Genomic DNA, 26,282 nt, shown 5'->3' on the forward strand with positions numbered 1-26,282 from the left:
TCTTCGATAGAAATGAAGGCAAATGTATGCTCTCATTTTACGCATCATATTACACCGAGTTGTATATCAAGGCTTATTGCAGACTATCCCAAGGTCAAGGAATCCCAGCACTTCTTGATGCTTCTGTTGATCATGTAGCTGTGTTAGGCCGGCCTCAGATCCAGTTTGTATCTTAAGGAGGCGCATGGATTTCAATCAACCTTCGTTAATAGAGACAAGTCTCGGGGCAGGCCCTTATTACACTCCAGTACTTGGGTCTTTCGCTTACCAGGGACTCATTTCAGCAAGGAAACCACCCGGAGCAAGTTGGGCGTAATAGTCCATCTTTGGCGAAAAAAGGTTATCTTTACCACAATAAACATCGTCTTGTGCCGCGTGCAGTATGCATCACATCTGCTCCAATCAGGGACTACTACCAAGACCACCAGATCTTCACATCCATGTATGATCAAAAGATTTTTGACTGATTTCTTACCGCTGGAATCAGATAATTTTCGCTGAATGGTGGTTTTTCTCGCCCCATCGGAGCTTAGGCACTACCAAAAAGAATCATGGGAGAAATACACACTAGAGAGTAACCATCCAATACGCTAAATGAACGGGCCTAAGACATGAAATTCAAGCTGCCAAATCACTCTGGCATAGGACGACGGGTGCCAACACTTATATTATGATGTAAAACATTCTATTTACAAAGATGTGCCATCACACCACTTCATCAGCGCACGCCTCTAAACTAAGCGGTTGTAACTGGGAATCGAGTGGTGCTGCTGCATTGTCCGCCAGTTTTGAATAAGCTTCTGAGGCTGTAAGCTCTACACTGCATCGAAGAGATGAATCACATCCGGAGCCGCTGTTCCATTCCCTTGAAAATGCACAAACACTCGAGCTTACGTCCTTCATTCAAAACTAAACTTCGAGTTCCATTCTGCATTGTGCATAATGCATAATCCACACTTATGCGTCCGCTTTACCAAACTAACTCCCATGGCACTGGGGCGCAGGGAGCAGCATGGATCACAGAAGCTTGTAACCGCCTCCCCGCATGTATGCCTCTCAATAAATCCAATTTATCCAGCCAAGACTATGGTAGGATTGGATTTTAGGATGGATGCCGCTTTAAGGTTTAATCTCAAAAAATTTCATTTCTGAGAGCCGCCGGGGTACAATCTATTCCCGGCTTCCAATACATGCCTGGAAACTTCTCATTACTACTGAAAGTGAGAGAGTGAGTCAAAGGAAATGATCAATACCAACTTGGACAATTTAAAAAATATTGGCCAAGAAAAATAAACCAAAAAGATTAATTTCAATCTGTCAGATTTACTAGACTTCCAAAGAAAGCAAAATTTACAAAGCTAAACGAGAATAAACAACGACACTTCGCAAAAATGCACAAGTACCACCGGGGCCAAAAAGGCTAATAAACCAGCTACAAATAAACCCTCCCCAAATGCCGGAACACCAGGAGCCGCCGCCATTTTTACATAGGAAATATGTTATTACGGAGATTTGATTTGAATATCCCCAAATTCATATCACACACTCTTTCTTGGGGCATTTAGCCTCTTCAGCACTTCAACGCTCTCCTGTATCAGTCCCCACCTGATGCCCTCCATGCTGCCCTGGACAACCGTCAACAGGCCTGCCGTGCGCGTCTGCCCCCTCACGTGCACCAAATCTTCCCAATTATCGGTGTTCATCTGTCGCAGGTAATGGCTAATGTCTTGATGTGCATCCCAGATAACTTCATCTTCTGACGCTTGAACGCCCGGGCCAATAGCTGAGGACGAAAATTGGCCATATGCCCAACAAACCAATGTTGCGACATACATCGACCAGGGAACATGGAAATGTTCAAGATATAATTGAGGTCGACCAAGGGACCTTACTAGGATCTTAACTGCGTGCCATGTCGCAAGTTTGGCAGCAGCAGTATTTGCCCACTGCTGAATCTCAAACTTGGCCCCTTGATGTTCATCTCTCTCGGAAGTCCGTTTGAAGATTCTGCTGTCACCGGCGGTGGTGATGAGGTTGTGTATATTTGTGTGGAGGGAAATGTAGGCCGAGTGATACATGACCATATTTTGATCGCTGGTAATCTGGGAAAGATGTGGACTCACGTTAATGTTGTAGTAAGTCGCCCACTTCTCGTACGCCCGCAACAGTTGCGATTGCTTAGCTGCAGTTTCCTCTGGGCTTGGTCCTATAGGAGATGATCGTCTATGGAGGTCAAACCCGACAGATATCAACCCGTGCAATATAAACATGGAACTTAAGGGTGATAGAACGGGAAGCTGGCGCTTAGGGTCCAGGAAGATACGAAGAGTTTCCAGAAAGCTCAGAGTTTCCATTTGACCATCCAAATATCCCACCCACTCTTGAGATGTGTTGGCATTCCAAAGGAATTCTTCGCAAGGAAGATACACGCGGTGATCAAATGCGGTCTGGCACATCTCACGACCAAAAATCGTAGCTTGTTGTACATCCCAGTAAAAGAACAGCAGAGCAACCCTAGGACAGTTAAAAACAAGCACCATTACAACCAACGACAATATTTATCACGGCTTACCTTTTCCGCGACTCAAGATCTATCCAGTTTTGCCATTCATTGTCATAATTTAACTCCAGTCCTGATCTGTGATAACGCTTAATCTGCTCTAGAGGATCTGTTGTTGGAATTTCACTACGTCGTAGAAGCTATGATATAATCAGGAGAGATCGCAAATAATAAGAAGATAGGGGGCTCTACTTTCATCAGGATAACATCAAGCGGTGCACCATCAAATTGTGGCCTTGTGCACTTCATTTTTCCGAAAATATCGGTCAATAAAATAGTTTGCTGCAAGTAGGTACTGTTCGAATTGTGCGTTGAAAACTCATCAGACTGATACCTTGTCAGCTTGTAAACATTGCAAGTTATTAAATATGAGAACAACCATACATTGAGGATCAGCCCTTTTACTTTATCATACAACATCATCCCAAACTGGTGGTCTTCGTCGGATGCAAATGAGGCTCCTAGTGCAATTACAATCGCAACCAACATAACCAATTGCAGGCTTGGTACAAATGTGGGCCTGTGGAGTACCGGAAACAAAGGATGGAACTTCGTCCAATAGTTTCGGAGGTATTGTTGCATTGAAGACGCACTGGTACAATCGCTAGTATGCAAATTTGGTATGTTACCTAACAACATCAATACCTGAGACCGCACTCTGTCATCTATTTGATGGAAGCTGGGGTCGCAGTTCATGGCCACATTTTGATAGTGAGTCGTTTCTAATGGATTCAGGAATGGTAAACCCGTGTTCTGGGCGGAATTCATCTCAATAATTGATTGCTCTTGAGATGTACTGTCCTCAAATAACCAGGCATAATTCTCCCATGTTGGCATTGGCTTTGCGTACAAATGGTGATCCATAGATAAGGCTGGAGGCCGCTGCATTATTTCTGGGTGTGAAGTCTCAATAAAGTGCTCTGACTGTCTTTGTGGCTCGCTATGTTGCAGATGAAATGGAAGGTGAGCTCTTCGAAGTCCGGATGGAGAGTTTGCATCTGTAGTGGAATAATCTAATTGGGAGTCTCCAGAATTGGATATTGACATATTCGGCGAGAAGCCAGATGCATAATTTGTCATGGAATTCGAAGAATGGGGCGTCACCAAAGAGGATGCAGAAGGAGTAGATTGATGGGGCGAATGAGAAGTAAGAATCTGTGGAAGAGCGTTCATATCCGTATGGACTCGAGGCGTTGCATGAGGATTAGAGTCAAATACATGCGCATTTCCTCCATAATCACTTGTTGGTGCCGGACGAGTAGGCATGCCCGAAATTCCGTTTATACCGTATCGAGCGGCAAACCCAGTATTTCTAGCCAGTGCCAGTGTCTGAACTGCTTTCATGGCTTGCGTGGCGCTGAAGGAGGAAATAGGTTAGTTAACCTCCACCCTAACTGGCCTTGATCAAGTCTGCAATACTCACTGTCGTTCTGTATGGCGAGACAGGAGATCCTGCCGGACAAACGTCCGTTCGCACATTTCACATTTGTAAAGAACATCTGTATTATGGTTTAACTGATGGCGACTAAGTTCAAATTTTATTAGTACCACAAAATATACAAGACCTAGCTTTCCCGGAAGTCAATACCGTAAGTGTTCCGCCCTCGTGAATACCTATCGACGAAATATCAGTCCCGCAAACGACATTCAAATATAAATATTAACAATGGCAGACCTTATCGCAACTAGGATGATTGCATGCGTGTACCCGTTTACCTTTCTTTGCTCGACTTATTCTCTGAGTTGGCGTCGTCCCTTCTTTGATAGAGGGAGGTGATATGGTAGCCATGGCGGTCGAGGTATCTTTTGTGGAGGTGGCGGTATGTTTCTTCTTAGTTGTGGATCGCGCTGTTTTAGTGGTGGCCCCCAATGTTACCGGGGAAGAAACAGACGTCGCAGCAGGGACGGTGCCAGTAGAAGTAAAGGACGGACTTCTTGATGATGACAATACTTCCGATGCGGGCGATGACGATACAGATGGCCTGGGTTGATATAAATGAGGCGGGGGAGATTGCTTTACATGAATAGCGTCGTGAGTTCTCCCGTCACTCGAACCGGTAATTTGGCGGGACGGAGCGCTTTTGATATCTGCCATGACTTGACTGAGAGATGTGATATTATTATAGTTTGCAGTGGCCCTGCCTCTTTTTCTTCCTCATTCACTACCCCGTCGGCTCCTGGTTAGCTCAGCCCTGTGAGCCGGACTCTATTCTTCCCGTCGGCGGTTGTCTAACGGGGTGTAATGTCGAATACAAAGACTTAGTGGTGGGTGTAGGAGGGGAGGAGGGGAAAGCCGGGTGAGGTTGGAAGAGAAGATATTAGACCCTACCAAAAGACGTTGTTGATATTGTTGATATCACAGAAGGATGATCTCGAGCTTCCTGTGAAGTACAGTGGAGGGAAATCTAAATCTAGGTAGTAGGTACCTACAGTAGCTGTAGGTACTGTACGTACTGGGGCGAATAGCAACTAAAACGCCTCAGCAGCCACTACTGATCGATTGGTTTCCGGTAAGGTACTCTCTTTATTCCTCTTGTTCCTTTTTTTTCTGTCGAACTCCGATTTCGATTTCTGACCTCTCCCAGATCCGTTATCCTCCGTCACTCTCACTTCCACTCACACACTCTCTTTGGTCGATGCGTGAAATAGCGAATCTTAGAGAGCAGCGCGGCGATGGTCACGGAATGTAAGTGAGTACGCCGTCAGACTCGTCATGGGTATTTCGAACATCCAGAAAAGAGGTGCAGCATCAGCGCTGCGTGTTTCTGGTCGAAAATTCCCCGTCTTGATGTCCCACACATCTGTAATGCGGCTGAGCTATGGATCTTCTCTCGAACCTACTCGTGGGAAAGAACTGAACAGCCTCAACCTGCTTATCCCTACTAGCCCTCCCCTACTCCCTTACTTCCCCAACTCAACTCCCTCCAGGTGCACTCCCTTTCTTCCTCCCCCCCAGAAAATCGGCCATTTTGGAACATGGTTGAGGGGCAGGGGTCAATAGTGTGCAGGCGGTTTGCTGAACCTCGTTGGTACGGTGTGTGGCCAAGTCCTTTCCCCAACCCTGCGCAGTCGGTCGCGGGAGACACAAACGTACCGTCGGTCAGCTGGATACAGAAAATGGCCTAGATGCCAAGAAACTACACAGCTGCTTATCGGACAGACGATTGGCTTGCTAACCGGAGGTGAGCCTATGCATCGGTAAAACGGTTAAGACCAACGGCGGGAAATATTCCTTGGGAAGACATCTGGTAACCCATATGGTTGAATGGGGTACTGTAGAGTCAATAATCGTTGATACTGGGTTTTCCTACTTGGTAAACCTAAGACTTATTACCCTAGAAGTCTACTATTTTGCGGTGGTATTGCCTGAACGAGTAAGGACCAGAAATTCCCGTGGTAACAATGCTTCCATTTTGCTTCTGCAGCATTCTTTCGGGGAGATGGCTTTCCAACGAAGTAAAGTACGTATGTACAGTACTTGTGGTTTTGGTTGCACTGGATGCAGCTTGCCATAAGTGTAATACCTTTGTTGAACACGCCTTGATATCAATATCCCTGCTTATGGTGCTTGAATCACCAACCAAATACCAGACCAGTCACCCAAGAGTTCCAACAGAGAGGAATTGACGCCATGCAACTAGATAAAGCTACTTGAGGATATGTTCCCTCTGCATACTAGATCTACATCTGAATTTACCACTTATAATTTTGATTCCAGGGGAATTAACACCTTCAGCGGCCATACTATTCCCTTTATTTTGGAACCTGGTGCTTTCTAAAGATGTCGTGAGCGCAATATCAACCACTTGCCTTTTGATTGGAAAATACGCTACATACATCCTGGTTCCAGCCAGGAAAGGGAAGGCGGGACTAGAAAAAAGAAAAATAGCACATATCTTCAAAGCGCTTACACATTTACCCACGGAGCGGTCTTTGGAAAAGTGTACGATTCTCCTTACTCTATTATGCATATTTCTCGGGTCATGTATTGCCGCCTGTACAGCTGTTAGATGCAGTTTTGGGTTGATGCCCACAATAATAGCTTTACATTTGCCACAAAATCCATAATGGATTGAGTGCCCGTCTGCCTTTAGATGAGTTACTGATATTCAGGTCCCCCGGAAAGTTCGGAGAAAATGAGAGACAGCATGCAATCTTGATACACGACAAACCACGAAAATGATCCCACCACCAATCCGTACTCAGATATACCAATTTGCAAAAAAAAAAGCCATGGTTCATCGTACGATTGTTGATGATTTGCGGCATCAGCAAACCCTGTTAGACCCGCAGGGAATAGGGTTAGCCAACGAACCGGAGTCTCGGTAAGTGTTAGGTTTATGGGACAGGATCTCCCAGAGCGAAAACGTGTTATTGCGCCGCAAAAAAATTACAGGAACACTACGGAATTCGAGAGTATCCTGGCGAAACCTTTAATCTCGTATCCATCTAGTACCATTACACCGAAGCACTGGTATGAAGTACTGAAGGTATGTATTTACAATGAAATTCCTGGCCGATAGGCGTCGCTAACAAGAATCCGGTCTATCTGCTTTGGGGTAAGACAGCTGCGACCAATTGATTACTCGGCAGTTATTGTTTTGGCTAGATCCAATCTAAACAGACCACTAGGAATCCCCTTTTCGGCGGAGCTGCAATCTATGCTTGAGCACAACTTCCGGTCGACTACTTATTCGTATTTCACAAATGGGAATGGGAGTTCCCAAAAAAGAAAAGAGAAACAATTGGACCCTAGAAAATAGTCTCAAATCAAGATCTTTCGGGTAATTTAAATATTACGCGGTGGCTCAATGCCTACATCAAAAAGAGGATGGTTAGAATTTTTATTTGTCAAGTACATGCAGTACTTAGACCACTCAAGCTTTGATATCGTGGGAACCAGCAAGAAATTAGAGAACTCGCGTCAAATCAACGTGGTTTTCACTACCAATGCTTATCCGCTAGTTAGGTTTGTGCAGCACGGGCAAAGCTACTCTACTCTACTCTACTCTACACTGCCTCACCACGACCTGCCATATCGAAGGATTTCGGTCTCATGATTAGAGATTTATTACAAAAATACATTTGCAGCTATTAAGTTCCATGCTAACACCCTATCCCTTCTCAAGATATTTCTCATAAGGAAGTTCAATAAAGCCCTCAATATCCTAATCACATACATAAGTACCTGCTGATAGAACACATTAGTCCTTGCCAAGCATGCACAGCCTTAATAGATACATGTATTTGTGTTCAAGAATACTGATCATGATCATCAGTTAAGACGTCAATTTCGTTTAGAAATGTGGTGCTACACCGTTCCACAAAGACTTGCTCGATCTTAGGGGATGCAAAGATCGCATGTGGAACAGCGAATCTTGCTGGCTCTGCGGACGAACTTTAATTAAGGCAGTTTTCTCCAAATACTTCAGCAAAGATATCACCCCTGGTTTTTTTCTTTCTTCAATTATATGTGAGGGAGGTCACATTTCGATAGCTCTAATAGCTAATGAACTTCGGAGATGATGATTCTAGCACCTTGAACGTCCATCTTCCAGGGATAAAAAAATCAAACTAGATATCAAATTTTCAACAATGATAAATTCCAGCATATATTTCTAATACTCTGGAGATTCGATGGACTCGGGAGATATATCAAGCTACATGTAACTAACGTTATTTACCCCTACATAGACTATATAGCTGGCGCTGTATACATCCATTTCCCCCGCAGAAGATGCCGGGGTAATTAATATTCGTCAACTACCCGAGCCGTTTATGAGGTCGTAATGTGCCTACTCCCGAGATCAATACTCAGTATGCAGGGGCAAAGTTGAACATCACAATTGACCGGTTTCCTGCATGGTGGACGCATAAAATAACGTTAGCGGAAACAAGCCTAGATCTAAAGTTGTGGGGTGATGCAGCAGGTAAATACATGTAGAGTAAGTACTCTACTCTACCGTCGGCAAGATCTGCTGAAGAAAGAAAAAAAAAAAAGAAAAAAAAAATCCCCACTGGCAAAATGGTGATACAATAGAGCCGTTGATACAAACCAACCCATATGGACCTCAGCATCGGGTTGCCATGATATTTCGGCAGAGCACCCGGAGTGGCTGAAACAGAAAGCAACAGCATATGGTCTGTTTTAGATTTGGAGGGAATCCCCATGTGTTCACCGAGATCGATCCTGACGAAGTGCTGATGCTGTCTCTAATATTATATCCATTCGTTTATGGGAACCCACGGCTTACTTCTACAGTGAGACCTAGCGTTGGCGCGACTCTCAATTAAGGGCGGGTAAATCGCGAAGTCATGTGATCATGGAGCAGGGTAACACCTCAGATCCCAACTAACAACCATGTCACTCCCCACGATGCAGCTAGCCATAGTAGGTACCGGTGCAAAACGCCATCCCGGGACTAACACCACAAAACATTTCTGGGCATTTCTACTAAGCTGAAATCTCCAAGCAAAAATAAGCATTTTTTAGGAGGCAACCTACAGTATTGTATTTGTCACGAGCAGGTCCTAATAGGTTGAAATCCTCCCGATAATCGATCAACATCCATGGGATCGGACAAACAGCACTCACATGCCAGTAATATATATATATATATATATATATGCGTTTTGTAATCATGAGACTGAGTATTTACTTGTGTATGTATCTACAAACCAAAACCTGCGTGGTTTTAATATATCCGGATGAATGCTCATATATGGGGATCTTTCTTTTGTATGTGAGATGATGATTGATTCGTCAAAAGGTTTGAAACGTTACCAGAAAGCTCTACATAAAGCGGGGTAAACACCCGGACTCCAGATGGATGGATAGATAGATAGATTTGTGTGCGACCATAGCGGCTGGTCAATCATGAAGGAGATCCCTATGACCGTATCATATCACCAAACAAGATTTACCGGAACAGCATTTTACCAGGAGAAATCTCGGCGACCTAAAGGCAATGATCCTATTGGATCTAACGTACTCGTTACACAAGCTCCACAACGCCTTGGTTTTTTAAGCCAAAGAAACAAAGCTCAACCTTAGTTACGGGACAGGTACTTTTTTTTTTTTTGGTTTAATTCATTGATCGCATGCAGCCTTAAAGCTATGGCGATACGGGATAAGTACTACTAGCTAGAGCTAGGACTAAATTAGCAACAGGCATTCAGTTAGGCGTTTTCTCGGCCGAGTGTTGGGTTCTCTGCAAGTCCTGTATGAATATGTTAAAATGGTTCAGAGCTTTCTGTAGTATGGTTCGTTTCTTGACCGTGAGTTCCGCCCGAAATATCAAGTTCCTTATTCCTCATGCCAAAAATATCATTGGCCTTATATCACCATCACACAATCCCATCGCACAATCGGACACTCCCCGAGTATCGCGTCAAGCTCACTTAGTTCCGGATATCTCCATGAGTATAAAATGTGCAAATCCGCAGATATGCCGGCTAACCAAACGCCCAGGCATGACTCACGACGCGCGTCCAGAAGAATCATTAGAAAATGTGAGTTGAAATGTGGTTCTGACGGTGTCAAAACTATTCATCCCCGCCCCCTATAGCCCTACCTAGGGACGGCATGTACATATATACACGAGTGTACTCTAGAGAAGTACTCGTATTTCCCTGACGTTTGTGGACGCGACTGATATTGCATGCCATACAAAAATACGCCAAGCTCATGATTTTGGGTGTATGCAATAATGGCCCAGTTCAAAAACGTCAGAGTGTGTGAACAGGCACACACCAAATGCACGCATGCGCAACACAGACCGGGAGTGAGGGATCCTAGATGAAACTTGGCGTTCCAGAAGTTTTTGCATGCGCATTTGTTGATTAAATAACTCTTTGTACCTACATCTCTAGCCCGTGTTTGTCCCTATATTAGTATTTCTCACGTTTTAGATACATAGATATGCATAACACTGCACGCGGAGTAATCTCTTACTAACCACGAGTTTAAACCACTTCCAAATACTTAAGTGTCCTCTCTGAACGATGTACAAGCAAGCCACCTTGATGAAGCTAAACATATTAATGTGCAGGGCCAGGATCAGGGCGTGCTACCTACCAAGCTGAGTCGAAATCCCTACCAAAGGTATAGAGAACAGTAGACTATAAGCGAAGCACGTGGCAGACAAGGTGTGCCGTCATGTCGGGCCATATTCCCTACTCCATGTATGTACTAAGTATTGTAGGGGTACAACCTCTTCACCATTTACTTAGACAGGACGACTGTAAATTGACTTCCTAGCTGTGATTAATACAATTAATTAGTGGGACTGATCATGAATGAATTCAACTAGTTGGGTGTATAAATAGATCTTAGTGGTGATATGTAGGTGCAGGACCGGTGTTGTGGTGTGAATACATACATACAAGTATAGGTGTGAGTGACTTATCCGACTACCCCATGCCCTCCCCCCCGCCTATGCGGCCATGTCAGAGTGTCTCCGAAAACCCGGACCGGCCATGTCGGCTGCGCAGCTGCTGTCAAGTGCACGGTCATATGTATGGGCATTAACGAACTCTACCAATAATAATTTTGTGACCTGACTTCTTCACCTACTCTACTACCTACCTACTCCGCAGTAGCTCTCCATCTTTCACTCCAAAATACCTATCTGGGTGAACCTCTTCGGAATTCTCTATCCCATGATCCAGTCCCGACGTTCAATTTATTCTCTTGGCGACCGTCAACAGCAACTCGAGGCTCAACTCGAGGCTCAAAAGTGAAACAATAGTGCCTGGACGTTCGCTTACGGCTGGATGATCTGTGTAACGTGACCCGAGTTGGCTGTCCGTAAGCTGCCGACGTGAGTGACGATCAAAAAGAAATTTTAAACAAAGTGGGACGTGTTGCCCGGCCAAATGGAGGGAGGTACATGTAGGTTTGGTTGAAGATGATCATGTCAGTAGCTAGGCAGCTGGCACCTAACTAAGGCTCAACCAATGCACAAGGCTCAAATGCGGCGCGGAACCTCCCCAAATGAATACACCTACATACAGTCACAGTCAGCAGCTATACATTCTTTGAACTAAGCCCGAAATAATCCGCAAGATGAAATAATCAGTAGTTTGATACGTATGAGCATGCTCTCGGAAGTCTTGAACGACGCCTGTACAATCGTTGCATTGATCTTGTGACCGTATTCATGACAAAGTTTAATGATACCACCTTGGAATAACATTTCTCGGGGTTATATCAGTGACCGTTACATAGTTTGGTTGATTCCAATTAATCGATCTGGCCAAGCGGGCCGGAAGCTAGCTTCTGGAACTGGTGAGCCTGATCAAAGAGCTAAAGATAGTGTTTATAGGCTTAAATCCCCAAGCCATCTAATGGTGTAGTGATAACTTAGGCCCTTTAGAGTTGTCAGTTCTTAGGAAGTAAGAATCGTTCTCTAGGGTTTTGCTTCATAGGAGCTTAGGCCTTCGTTCATATTGCAAGTACACATAATACAGACTCTCAATCCCGAGCTTGGTGAAGTTTCTGTATCCCTTGCGATAATATATTGATGAATATATCAAATTCGAGTATAGATAATATGTGTGAGTAATAAAGGATGAAGCTCATAATGTCATAACGCCGACGCCGCGTACGTGGCCTGGGTACGATGCAGAACGTTCACTCTCTCCAGAAGTGCAATGCAATACGTCATTCCTCGCTCCAAAAGATACCCCGACCCCCAAAGACTCGTAAAATACACTTCGAGCTCCAAGATGTATTTTATTAGGCATCTCTTAAACTTCCATGCCAAGGAAAAAACAGTGCCGTAGACACACACCATACCTCTGTTTTGGCCTACTAAGAAGTTGCTCTCTACCTCTAGTAAACACGCACGAATGTTTGAGGGGGTAGTCTCAAAACTGTTTACTAACCCTAATCCATGAGTCAGATCGCAGTTTTATTCATGATTTATCACTCGATATATAATATTCGGCGGAGTCACGGGATTTATTTCCTTTAAGGTGTATCGTATACGAATGAGGTCTAGAGATCTACAAATGATTAGGTGGTTTGGATCGATACTAGATATGAGAGGGAACTACTGCCGCCACTGTACTTTAAAGATTACAGCTCTAAAGTCATGCACCTACACCTAAATCATCTAACTAGACGCAGATTTAAAATCTTTTACGTGCTGATTGCTAGTCATGAGTTATCACTCGGTCCAAGATCTATCAAGGTGGGTGCTAACTCATTAGTTACAAGTGGAATGCGGCCTACGGCCGCAAATTTATATATAGTTGGCGAATAGAAGCTTTCAGCGTCGTCATCTAGTCTGAGTACTTATTAAGAGCGACTGGGCGAAAAAATGTGTTTGTCTTTAGGTCTTTAGGGCATGCAGCGGCACGCCCAGTCCATGATCCACTCCTAGGTGAATAACAGAATCGAATCGGTCGGGTCCAGTCTAATCGTGTAAGCATTGTATTATGTGGGTAATTCTACAGTTATACCAATTCTTCCTTCTCAATGAGCTGGCTCGCGAACCCTCCTCGCTCGCACGAGCTCTACCTGCCAGTGTTTGCCCTTTCGATGCCAGCTCCCTTCCCAGTATCCCCGGGTCCTATTTCGGGAACAGTTCTTTGTCTGTACATATATATGTGCTTCTATATGTGGTATGCAGACCATACATTCTAACCAATAGAAATGCTTCGCGATGACAATGATGAAGCTTATACTGTTTAGATATGTACTAGAGATCTACGGTACTGTATTAAGTTGACGAAATAGGTACCAAGTTAGGAGTGAAACCCAATCCAACAAAACTTTAATCAATATACAATGTGGTTATAAGTAATGAATGAATTATCAACCAACTAACCAATCAATCAACGTGATGAGTTGATTTACCGGCGATTGTGCATCAAATACAATTTTTCGAGCTCGGGCCTCCCCGAAAGATTACGAAGGGGATAAGAAAAACAACGTAACAAGAGTGAACGTCTCACCTAGCTAGGCAAGTTTGGTGGCCTTTACCTCCGCAAGACCAATAGCTATCGTTACCATCCATCGATAAATTATTCAATCCGCAAAAGCAATGTCTCCTATCTACTCAAAAGCAAGTATAAATATACGAATTATTTCTATGGGACCGGTACAATTTTCTGATTTTGCTTTTCAAGTGCAGTTCTCTCATCGTTACACCCTTAAGCTTTGCAATGTTTCAGATGGTCATTCCCCCGCGGACAGCTACATATCCTTAAGATTGTATCAGTCATGACTGGTGGTGATAGATCTAACTAGAGGAATGGTTATTGAAGGAGAGTTGTTATATAAGCTAGTGATAGCCCGCATTATTCCGCGATAACTAGCTGTAGCACATACGAAAGTTAACAAGCCTTATTTACACGGAAGGCGACACAAACATCATTCATTGATAACGCAAATAAACGAAAAAACGAAAGAAAACTCACCCATCCATCAATCGCCAAGCTAAGCTCAAAAAGCAACTGCATTCAAGTACAGTTGCACCTCGCTATGGCGGAACTCAATATGCCGGATCCCTTGCTGTCCCGTATGAAATTTCTTGAGAATTCTATTTTTCTACTGCAAAATCAATTTGCTATCCCGAATTTCTTGGGAATATTTGCTATCCCGTACAAGATTTGGTGAATCTTGGCCATCCGGCATAGCGAGGTGCGACTGTAATGATTCCCACTCGTCCATTCCCCACTTCAGCCACAAAACTAACTCCAAAAATAATCCGCGGTAACGGCAAGGTATGTGGCAGGGTCTTCCGGGAGTAGAAGTTGTTAGGAAATTTATGCCGACAGTTAAGGATTTGTAAGTGAGGCTCATAAATCATGCTCAGACGATCGGCACTAACAATCCAGACCACAGTCAATGACAATGACTTCCGGCTTATCCCACATCAATTATCTTATCAGGGTGGGGTTTTGTTCTATCCCCGAACGGAGGGGGTAGTGAGGTATGCGCGAATATTAAAAAGAAGTAAATATAAATCCGGTAAGGCCCATTCCCTCCTTCTTGGCCCCTATTTATTACAAGTTCGATAGGACGAGCACCTTGCTAGCTGTGTTATGGTATCCGCTCCTCTTTATGCGCCTACAGCAGATCATCACGTTTCTCAAATTCGGATTTATTTAAAAAAAAAAAAAGAAAAGAAAAGAAAAAAACACAAGATAAAAATCATTTATTTCCTTCCTTGATGTGGGAACAATTTATCCTAGAAAATTTGTATCTTATCGACTTGAGGCGTCGGAATCGAAGAAAATGAAAGGATGGGGAAAAGAAGAGGGAGAAAGTTTACGAAATAAGACCAAAACCATAGATGCGCACTCCACTAGCTCCAGTAGAAGAGAAGGAAAAAAATAGATACCAAGCGACAAAAGGCCAACCACTCATTAACAAACAAGAACAACAAAAGGAAATAAAAAAGCAAATAGAAAGATAAACCGTGATGAACCGAGGGAAGAAGCAAGTAGAGGACAGGCTTCTCTTCCTCTGCGTCTTCGTCCCCTCATCATGATCAGGAGGAGTCTACGCCAATATCAATCGCCAGTGCCCACCACCTATAAGAAAAACATTGAAAGCACGTTCTAATCACTAATACCATATAGTCTGGTCACCATGGCCCGAGTCTTGACATGCATTTAGGATGCAATTGCCATCTCAGCCCGTAGTTTCCGCAGCTCTTCCTCGTCGTCCTCTTCTTCATGGATTGGTACTTTCCCTTTGACTAGTTTTAAGTTAGTTCTCCCCCAAAAGACATCTCGAAGATAAAGTACAGGGACCTTACCAGCACTGATATGGGGTGTTGATGTGATTGGTGCAGATGGGGCGCCAAGCATCTTGTCGTCCAGCACCTCTTGCTCCAATTCGGCGAGTTGTTCGTTGAGATCATCATCTTCAGCTGGATTCATGTTGATAATGGCATTGCCGATCTCGTCGGCAATTTGTTGTTGTTCTCGGATTTCTTCCCTACATGTATGATATTATATTAGTAATCTATTTCTTAAGGTGGAGAAGAAAAAAACGAATGAGGTCATAGCAGTAAGCAGAAACCAAACTAAACCCATGCTCTCTGCCAAAGCTAAGTTCCCCAAATATAAAAAGAGTTGTTTCACATACATTGTCTCGTCGACCTTATCCACATTCATACCACCATGTATGACTTTCATTGCATTGCTAGCACTCTTCATGACCTTGAGTGTCTCAACGTTCAGGTTTGCCGTCTCGACTGCGTGCATTTGCTGTTCCAAGGTTGCTATTTGTGATTGAGTAGAAGTCAAATGGTTCATGTGCATCTTTTTGCGTTTGAGCGCGGTCATCGCAGCTATCTCACTGTTAGCCCCATACCCGGAATCTCGAGATATGCACACCAAACTACCACCCCCGAACCTATATGCCCTGCATAGCCCCAGCGCAACGGTAGATAACATCTATATTAAAACACCCCAGCCCTTTCGTAAAGGCATCGGACACAAGGACCTCAGGCATGGTTCGGGAGGCTATGATGGTATAAGAGGGGGAGGGGAAATCGCGAACCTGTCTTATTGGTTTGCACATTTTTCCTCGCGATATTGTCCTGTTCTTCTATTTGCTGCTCAAGATGCTTCTCCTTCTTCTGGAGCATCTCCAGCTGTTGCCTGACATCGAGGATAGCCTTCTTCGGAATATCCTTCTTCTTTGCCGCCGAGGGACCAAATAGCATGTTCCACATTGTGGGTGACGTAACGAGTTGAAGGGACCTGAGCTGGCTTTTTTGTGGATATATACTGAGAGAGAGAGAGAGAGAAAGCGAATGATGGAGGTAGTCTAAGTCGTACTGCGAATGAAGACGAAGGTGGAGATGCTATGGGGTCGGGAGACGAGGTTGAAGTTACGGACCTGGGCTGACGAAGCTTGGTGTAGTCACAAGCCTGATGATAGAATGACTCAGCAGTTTCTGTACCACACGCCACAATCTTTATCTACAAGTCACAATCTTTATCTAGCAGCCACAATCGGATCTTAATAAGAGGAATAGAAAACAGATCAACGCAAAAGATCAACTTCCAAACTGGTAGTCGTGAGGCTCTTAGTAGTAGTTAGTACTAGTGATCAATTATACAGCGGTATCAACAGCAAAAACTACCAGTCCCGCGTTAGTTTCTCCTTTGACCCTAGACCGCTGATCTTTTTTGTTATTGCCAAAAACTCGGATAGCTTAAACTCTAATTACCGCATAGAAAATTTTTTTTATCAAGGGGGAAGAAAAAAAACATCCACATCTCGTTGAATCCAGAGATATCCACGAGGACATCTACAAGTTCCTTATCAAGCAGGCATCATGATAACGGCCAATAATTTCAAAGTGGCTGACTCATCACACTATGTAGCTTGATGTGATAACACGGTCTTAGTTCGAAAGCTGAAGCTCAAATAGAGATAACAAATCTGTGACCCTATTATTTTGCTCTTCGAACTACCAAATCGCTCCTCAGCACCCATTTCCCAACTCCACCATCCTCACTTACCAACCTACCCTCATGCAGCATACAATCCCTCCCATGCCTGTGTAATAGTGCCAGTCCCTTTTCTGGCTCCACAACAATCTCCTCACTTTTTAGCTTCTTCGTAGCTTCTGTGTAGAAAACTGTTTCCCCGCCGACTATACCATCAGCAGGGCCTGTGAGGTATATTAGTAGTGTCCATGTTGTCTCGCAGGGTAATCTCGAAGACCCAGAAGCGTTGGATGTGGGGAATGAGGGAAGGAGGTTGGAATCGTCATCTATGCTAGTAGTTAGAACCAAAAAGAAAAGAGATTATGCATGGATACAGACAATGTTTGTCAAAAAACTGCCCCTTCATATATCTATAGATCCTGATATTCGGATTTAACCCCACCACTTCTCCGCCCCACAGCCCCACCTGATCTTCCTCTCTTTCAACAATCTCCTTGAGTCCACTCTGCTCCCATAAAGTCTTCGCAAACACTTCGTCCATGGTTTGGAACCGATCATTAACGCGTACTGCTTCACCTTTCTTTGGCTTGCCGGGGGTTGTTGTAAGCGATACATTTTTCTGGAGGAATGAGAGGTATGTGTTGCATAGAGTTGATGTGAAGAAGTTTGGGACCGTAACGATTTGCTCTGGGAGGATTGACTGCAAGGAGAGTGAAGAGGCAGGGAGGAGAGGATGGAGACGTGGCCAAGAAAGAGTGGGTGAAGATACTGGCGATTCTTTCGGCGGGAGGTTTTTGGCAGATTTTTTGGGTGCCATTTTGCACGTTGATGATGGGTAACTTACTGGTACTGGTTGAGTCCGTGATGAGATGATGCTAGGATTCGTCGATAAGCAAGGCGCCAAGTACTCTGTTAACGTTGCATGATTCACTAAAAATTAGATAAGTACATGTGAATGATAGTACCGACAGGTTATTCATTCCCGGATTGAACAAGTTGGTCTCTTTTTTTTTTTTTTTTTTTAAATCATGTAGTTCTATTGTTTCTAGGTACAAAACTCTGCATGCAGTCATAGACTATGGCATAATTGAACAAGTTGGTCCTCTACTAGCATAATATAGCAGGCGTAACTACACGTATCATGATTCCGCCCGAGCACTGTATGCCGGTATAGCAGTAAAAACAACTCGACTCTGCGGATCGGTGTAGGTCGTTACGGTGGTGCTTATACTACACAGTGCACTACATTACATATTGTTAGTCAAGATATATGTGCACTCTAGTTCACCTAGGCTCGAAACGTCAAATGGTCTCTATTATTCCCGATCCCACCGGCCCACTGTCTCCACAATATAAAGTCGCAGCGACGTCTAAAGGCCAGTCCCATATCCTCTTCCTCCTTCGTCTCCAGGGTTCATATCTGTATACTTATGTACCTAGGTCTACTGTTATACAGTAGAGATCTTACATCTCGTGCATGGCTAATATCGATATCTGTAAATGTATGCTATGTAGTTAGTTATAAGTGCGTACGTATAAGTCGGCCTGGGATGGACAAGAGCTTAGAAGGGCCGGCCCGGCCCTAGGCCTGATATTAAGAGAGCAAAGACGATAACCACATATTTTTTGAAGAGTGAGAAGGGTAATTATTTTTGGTTAATCGAGGTCTTTTTTATATATGTACTACCAGTTCGACTAACTGAGACTATCGCTATTTCACTAGAATTGCTTGAGAACTGTTTTCATGCTCCGGTTCCTCTTAGCTTTAACCTATGAGGTTTATACGTATACGTATATGTATTTGAGCTATGTAGGCCGGCGCCGCCCATAGTTATATAGTTAAACTACACTGCGCTCCGTACGTTAAAGTTATCAACATAAACTCTACTCTACATCAGCCTCTAGTTATGAAGTGGATAGCCATCAAATGCTTCCTCTTTGATAAAGTGACGCTTACTTATATAGTAATATATAGAAACTTCCATTTATAGCCCATCAGGACAATTGGGTCCGATTAGATTTCAACACGTGCTTGGCAGACCAACCAGGTTATGTACATAGTCTATGTAGCTACACCTACTCTAGAGTTTTAATAAAACACACCAATGTTGTAGAGTACAAGCGCGGGTATCGAAACACCGCTATTCTCATCGCAGACTTGGCTACCCGGTGGGGGCAGAATCCTATTGGTCCCGGTCTCGTTTTAAACAAGCTGGGTGGTTTTGTTTTTTTGTGAAATGTGATGCGGTTGAATGTATGGGAGATGCTCATCAACTGGAGCAAGTAGGTACGTTGTTTACTACAGGTATGTTTGAGATGAGGCGATTTAGCCATCCATTGGATCTTGCGACCATCTAGAAGGCAGTCCAAAGGCTTATTTTGTATTGATGGATGGGTGGTGAATTGCGTCACACACACGATAAGGAAAAGGAATTATAGTGTGTACTATGCAGTGTTGCGTGACACTCGTTACTTAGTTGACGTCTCTTGTTTGCGATCTCGGTCATTGCATAGCTATATATAGCTGGCAGTTTCTGACAAGTATAATATACTGCTAGTGCGCCTCGAAAGGATCAATGGCAATTTCAAGGCTTTTAATATTTTGGTCAATGAATCAACGCAGCACAGTTTGCGGGTTCACATCTCCTCGGTGTTAACTATGTAGAATATATATCATATTATCTTGATCGCCGGGACAGACGAAAACTTATCACGACCCGACCACCCGTATACTTATTCCCTCGGATCATTTATATTTAGGTTTTCACCTCTGCACCCGCGTACGTGTGCAGATAACCAAATGCAGTTTCAATCACGACTTATTGTAATTAATAGTTTCAATTTTGCTAATTAATAGCACGGCAGAACGAGCACCGAGATGAAATTTGAAACTCGTGACATCTTGTACTCACTGCATGTACCGGTACATTTTTTTTTATTTTTTTATTCATGTAGTTTTATTGATTCTAGGTACAAAACTCTGCATGCAGTCTTAGGCATAAAAGCGCATGTACCGGTACATGATGGTGTGTTTAATACATCTATGCTGCTATGTACCTATATCAGCATTAGCTATATAATACTGTAGCATGCTTCTCCCACATTTAGACTAGGCTATGAGTAGAGTACGAAAATGGAACAGACGGGAGTAATTCCATGGACTTCGTCTTTACAGCTAGCTATGGGTATAATTATGGCCATGGTTACAATTATGGCCATGGTTACAATTATGGCCATGGTTACATGCAGCTATTGATGATAAGGTAAATAATAAAGTGCCTTATGTATGTACCTCTAGATTAACCCACCTCAGGATTTTTCCCAGGCAACTCCCGAACCCTGCTTACCATCACTCACCGACAATCCATCACCTTCTTTTTCTGCCCAACCCTCTTTTGTTTGTGTCACACCCTAGGCCAATGATCGACCAAGATCCCTGGGTCTTGGCAATAAACCCTACCTTTCTCGGTTCTATTGCCTTCCGTCATTGCGCATCACGACCTCCTCTTGCACATGTCTAGCTTTTGGAGGATCTTATTGCAATTTTTATCAATACAATACTGGCAATATACATTACAGCAGAAAAGTGCGTAGCTAGCCTATTATTCAATATTCTATTTGATATTGTGGGGTAATCCGGCAGAAAGGTAAACTCTGGGGGTAGGTGAGACTTTATTTGATCGATTGTTTCGTTTACTTTTAAATTTGTTTACATCTACTTGTTGAAACTTCTAACAACATCAGAGCTTCAGGTTGAATTGACTTCTACCTGTGATTGGTCTTAACTTATTCTTATAGGCGAGTACCACCAAATATTAAGCTTCACCATACGTTTCCTTCTAAATGCGCACGTGTTCTTACACATCTTGAGTAGCATCTAGTGTTGAAACCAAACATATTCTACCATCCCGAGGACGTCAATACCTACCTATAATAGCTAGGTGTGCTCCAAGATGCATCTCATACATCACATCCTACCCCTGATATGCCTCCTATTCCTCCAAGTACTCTCCCAAGATGAAGCTGTAGGAGACAAATACCTGCTCGGCGTTGGTCGCGCCGATGTCACTGGGCCCGTCGTTGAGATCGGAATGATGGGGTACGCCGACCTTGCACAGAAAGGATCAGGCCTTCGACAGCGAATACATTCTCGAGCGTTTATAGTTGCAGATGTGAACAGTCCGGGGGACAGGTTCGTGTATGTGAGTGTGGATGTGCAAAGTGGTGATACAGCGATAAGGGATGGTGTTCTAAAGGGGCTGGAAGCGGCGTTTCCTGGCGTTTATGGGCAGAACAATGTGGCTGTGGTGGGGACGCACAGTCATGCTGGGCCTGGTAAGTACCGATATCTCATCTTTGACACTCTGGAGTGATAGTTCATTTCTTGTTGTGGAACCTAAATTAGAATTAGAGGCTGTTGTTGGGTTGTTGGGAATCTGAAGTGGAATTGAGTTGCAGGAGGGGGTCAAAGTTTATTTTACTGTACCTGAGAGCTTATTCGGATCACTTTAGGTGCATGGCTCAATTATCTACTCCCCCAGATAACGACGCAGGGGTTTGATTCGCAGTCGTACACCGCTATCGTGGAGGGTATCGTTCTCTCTATTAAGCGGGCTCATTCATCGCTCACGCCGGGCTATCTATCCTTGCTAAGGGACTAGTAAGTGATGCAAACGTCAATCGTAGCCCTTATGCATATGAGGCAAACCCGGCGGAAGAGAGAGCAGAGTATGGAGATGTGGGTGGAGATGTAGATAAGGAGATGACGGTTCTTTCTTTTAAGAAAGAAGATGGCACGCCTCTTGGGTCTGTGTTCCCTGAGCATATCTTCCATTATAATGATCTATTACACAAGGACTTATCATTGACTCTAAAAAGCATTACAGGCTCCTCAATTGGTTCCCCGTTCATGGGACATCTCTCTATGGGAATAATACACTCATCGCTGGGGACAACAAAGGCTACGCCGCTCTTCAACTCGAAAAAGATCTCGGAAATGGCTTTGTAGCTGGATTTTCTCAAGCTAACGTCGGCGATACATCTCCAAACACTCTCGGACCAGTCTGCCAGGATACCGGACTAGAATGTAGATACGAGGACTCAACATGCAATGGGGTCTCTCAGCAATGTCGAGGTCGCGGTCCGGCGTTCCAAATCTCCGACACGGAATCGTGCCGCATTATCGGGCAGACACAGTACCTGGGAGCGAAGCGGATCTACAACAGCGGTAGTAGCGGCAGCGGTAGTGGTAGTAGCGATAGTAGCGCAGCGCAGACACCCGTGTCCGGCGACGGTGGGATCGTGCGCAGTCTACATACGTTTGTCGACTTTGGAGCAGGGTACGAGTTTAAGCTCTCTAATGGATCCATGTGGAAAACATGCAAAGCTGCGTTAGGGTTCAGCTTCGCAGCTGGAACCACGGATTGGCCGGGTTTCGCGGATTTCACACAGAACGATCCAGGCGCGCCTAGTAACCCGTTTTGGCTACTTGTTAGGGATTTGTTGAAGACTCCGACTAAGGAGCAAAAGGATTGTCATGCTCCGAAACCAATTCTGCTGAACGTAGGTGAAATGGATCAGCCCTATGCTTGGTATGTCATAGCTTTCTTTTTGGTTTCTTTCTTTTGTTTCTTTCCTTTTTTTGTCCACTTTCTCGATGAGTATCGGTGCCCCTGGAGGTTTGAGATTCTCATCGTGTCTATCGTGCTTCCTCTTCTCGATCACTACAAGATCAAATGACATAAAATCTTGGTGAGAAGGGAGTAAGAAGATATGATAAAATTCTATTATTCTTCCTCGCCCGAGCTTCCATGCAGAAGATCGGAAGCTAATGCTCTGGTAATGAATCCGTTAGGACACCGAATATCGTCGATATTCAAATGTTCCGCGTAGGGCAGCTCGCCATTATCGTAGCACCTGGAGAAGCCACGACGATGGCAGGACGTCGCTGGAAAGCAGCCGTAGCTGATGAACTCGACAAGTTGGGAATAATTAGTAAAGAATCCGGATGGACGGTTATCGGGGGGCCAGCCAATTCGTACACGCACTACATCGCGACTCCTGAAGAATATGCCATACAGAGATACGAAGGTGCCAGCACACTTTATGGGCAATTTACGTACGTGTCTGAAAATAATTCTCTTTTTTTCCCGGTACCTTTATTTTCACCTTTGAAACCCCCCCTACGAACTCAATTCGAAACTCGCCCGACTGTGTGGGTTGTATGTCTTGAATCTTTTTAGGATTCTTCGTCTTCTTCAATCTGTTCTTCTTGGCGCTTCCGGTTGCTAACTTTGGAGGGAGCATTTCTGCTTCGTTGAATGGAATAGCTTGGATGCATACATATCTCTTTACAAGACCTACGCACCGTACCTCGCCGCAAAAGTTCCGTCAACTCCCCTGCCCACGGGCACTAAACCGCCGATCAACACCAATAATTCGATCTCGCTTATCACTGGCGTGGTGCAAGATAGCCCGCCACTAGGAAAGAGCTTCGGGAGTGTCCTGACAGACGTTATGGGTCCGTACCAGATCGGCGCCATGGTAAAGGTCGTCTTTGTCGGGGCGAACCCGAGAAATAACCTGAGACTGGAAGGAACATTTGCGGCGGTTGAAAAAAATGAGTCGGGGACGTGGGCTAGGGTTAGAGATGATACCGATTGGAACTTGGTCTACGAGTGGAAGCGGACAGAGGAATTGACCGGACAGAGCAAGGTTACCATTACGTGGACGGTTGAATCGGGTACACCGGCTGGGCAATATAGAATTAGGTACTATGGCGACTCAAAGGCGCTTTTTGGAGGGAAAATCACGGCGTTTGAAGGCGTTTCGGGGGTGTTTAATGTAGTTTGAGGGCAGAGAGCATGGGGATACCGAATTTGGACCGGTCCATGTGTGTAAGTATAATTTTGGACGGGGAAGCAAGCCGATTGTTTTGATCCTGTCCATAGACAAATTTATTTGGGTTTGTGTACTATTATTTTTTTGGAAACCCATTCGAATTTCACATGTGGAAGGATAGACATGTATGTGGTAGGTTTTTAGTGGGTGTGTGGTGTAGAGGTGCGTGGGCGTAGAGATAAGGAGCGATTGGGTGGATGTGTGTGCTTTGCATATTGTTGAGCGCGCGTTTTGGATTGATAACGGCCTGAGTAAAAATGGATGATCTTTCGTAAGATGTTGATAGGTAAGTGAGAAACCATGGCACTCGGAAGCGTGCAAGAACAGGAGTTTCTGCAAGAGTATCGCAATATGGACCGTGAGCAGCAGCAGATAATATGTGGTAAGCTGTACATACATTGAGCAGGTAGCTGTGCACCTCTAGAGCTGTATTCTACATATCCTGTACTCGTACTTTCCTAACGTTTGTAAAAGGGACCACTATTGCATACCATACTAAAATTTGGACTTGGCGCGTATTTGTATGGTATGCAATAGCGGTTCCTTTTACAAACGTCAGGAAAATACGAGTACTTCTATGTACATATGTACATACTTACTCGGATGTAGTCTAGATAGCATTAGGGGTGGGGTCGGACAAGAGGACAGACGAGGAAGTGGGAGGAACGAACCGGGGCAGGTTTGGGGAAGGGGTGGTGGTGGGTGTGTGGAGGAAGGAGGTCTAGGGATACTACTCTATTCCCACCGCCGCAGCAGTGTCATCCATTCACACTCTCTTGCCTCACTTGCCTTCCTGCTTGCAACTTGTCTTCGGGCTATCTATGGCAATATTATTCCGTATGCAGCAGGCCTGGGCAGCGTAGGTTGGGTGCACAAATTGCTGAAAGCAATGACGTTTTATGCGACCTGTAGGTCCTTTTGGTGCGGTGCGCCTCATGCATGGCCCATGAGGGAGAGGTTTTTTTTTTTTAACAGACATTATCTTGGCAATTTGGCATTTTCAATTAAACTTGGCAGCAAGGTCTGGTGTGGACAAGGGTTGAGAGGTTGGCGTTACCGCAACGGGGAAACGTTCACGAAGTTTTCTGTGGCTGGGGTTTTTCTGGGAACGGAAAACGGAGAGGCAAGCCCGTTGGAAACATTTTTTTTTTCGTAATGCAGATAGAGCACTGCAGAGGATGCATATGTCTGTTGTTTATGGGGCCGCATTCTGTTTCTCTGACCGTTCTGAGAAGTTGCTCACGAACCGTGGCAAACAGATTGAGCGAATGAACGAATAATGTCGGGGTGACTGGGTACCTATCTCATCTCTCGCTAGCCATCTGGCCTGTGCCTGCCTTGCCTCTGCTGCTGGATGGACGGTGAATATGGATATGGATGTGAAATGTGGATGTGGATGTACCTCTCATGTATGGTGTTTGGATGATGCTGGATGCTTGCTGCTGCATCTGATTTAGAGTAGTTTATCCTGCGGTACGCCCTGTGCCTCACAAGCGACTCCAATAATCTCGTCACCTAAGCAACACCGTTCACGGCTGGCTGGTGCCAGGCAACATGAGTAGATACGGTCTACGGCATACGGTTACAGACTACGGCGGTCTACCGGCTTAGTTGCCTGCTTCTGCTTTTGCTTCTGCCTCACACAAGGGGAAGGACACTTATCGTTCGCCCGCCCAACTTTTTCCCTCTTAATTTCTTTTTTTTCCTATGCCCAGCCAAAGAGAAAGTACCTAGTAGCCCACCGCCGCCGACAGCCAACTTTTCTTCTTCCGCCTACTGCACATTTCTTTTTGCTGCATACTTCTTCGTCTTCCACCATTGAATTGAACTGAACTGATTTGATCCACCCAATTCAAATCACCTACCTACCCACTCCTGCTTCAAGTTACTTACTGCTTGCTCTATTGCTTGCACCATACCACCTACTGCACCATACATATCACCTACTGCGCACTACTATTGCCTACTGGATTAACTGACTTCCACTCTCCTGCTTTTGCTTTTGCCTCTCATACCTCTAAACCACTACTGCAATCAGTCCGCGACTACATACCACCTACCGTTCTGCACTGCACTGACCTGCACATCTTCCGCGGTATTTTTCTAAAAGAATTTTATCCTTTGTGAAAAGATTGGGTTGCATACGGAGGCAATTGAAGATTGGAATCGAATTTATTCACAGGTACGACCACCTTGATCCGCTGCTTTCTGCTCGTCCTCGTCCTCCTCTTGATACATTATCTATTCCTCTATCTATATCGCCCCTCTCCCACATCTTCCCTATCTATCTCACCACCTATCTATCTCTATCAACCACCTCTATATTCCTCTCCCTTCATCCTCCTTCTCCTCCTCATCACACCTCTCTATCTCTCTTAATACCACATATACTATCTTGAAG

The 26,282-nt window shown here is 44.5% G+C and overlaps 4 protein-coding genes across 4 annotated transcripts; 1 reads left to right on the forward strand and 3 right to left on the reverse strand.

Moving 5' to 3' along the window:
- Positions 1 to 1,538: 1,538 nt before the first annotated feature.
- On the reverse strand, positions 1,539 to 4,655 carry LAJ45_06465 (uncharacterized protein; the record flags this gene model as incomplete). Its single annotated transcript, XM_046116029.1, has 7 exons — positions 1,539 to 2,514; positions 2,573 to 2,700; positions 2,753 to 2,887; positions 2,945 to 3,917; positions 3,984 to 4,085; positions 4,149 to 4,174; positions 4,236 to 4,655. 7 exons carry the CDS (start codon positions 4,653 to 4,655, stop codon positions 1,539 to 1,541), a joined length of 2,760 nt encoding a protein of 919 aa, XP_045970690.1.
- Positions 4,656 to 15,187: 10,532 nt separating this feature from the next.
- LAJ45_06466 (uncharacterized protein) lies at positions 15,188 to 16,257 on the reverse strand (the record flags this gene model as incomplete). Its single annotated transcript, XM_046116030.1, has 4 exons — positions 15,188 to 15,273; positions 15,334 to 15,515; positions 15,666 to 15,870; positions 16,083 to 16,257. 4 exons carry the CDS (start codon positions 16,255 to 16,257, stop codon positions 15,188 to 15,190), a joined length of 648 nt encoding a protein of 215 aa, XP_045970691.1.
- Positions 16,258 to 16,984: 727 nt separating this feature from the next.
- LAJ45_06467 (uncharacterized protein) lies at positions 16,985 to 17,798 on the reverse strand (the record flags this gene model as incomplete). The annotated part of the gene is made up of 2 exons (XM_046116031.1): positions 16,985 to 17,307; positions 17,360 to 17,798. The coding sequence occupies 2 exons, from the start codon at positions 17,796 to 17,798 to the stop codon at positions 16,985 to 16,987; spliced, it is 762 nt and encodes a 253-aa protein (XP_045970692.1).
- A 3,136-nt stretch (positions 17,799 to 20,934) lies between these two features.
- Positions 20,935 to 23,833, forward strand: LAJ45_06468 (uncharacterized protein; the record flags this gene model as incomplete). The annotated part of the gene is made up of 7 exons (XM_046116032.1): positions 20,935 to 21,316; positions 21,494 to 21,571; positions 21,643 to 21,787; positions 21,868 to 22,320; positions 22,384 to 22,572; positions 22,836 to 23,099; positions 23,311 to 23,833. The coding sequence occupies 7 exons, from the start codon at positions 20,935 to 20,937 to the stop codon at positions 23,831 to 23,833; spliced, it is 2,034 nt and encodes a 677-aa protein (XP_045970693.1).
- Between the last annotated feature and the right edge of the window lie 2,449 nt (positions 23,834 to 26,282).

The sequence above is a fragment of the Morchella importuna genome (genome assembly GCF_003444635.1).
Source record: "Morchella importuna strain M04M26 chromosome Unknown Morimp01GS019, whole genome shotgun sequence".
Classification (NCBI taxonomy): Eukaryota; Fungi; Ascomycota; class Pezizomycetes; order Pezizales; family Morchellaceae; genus Morchella; species Morchella importuna.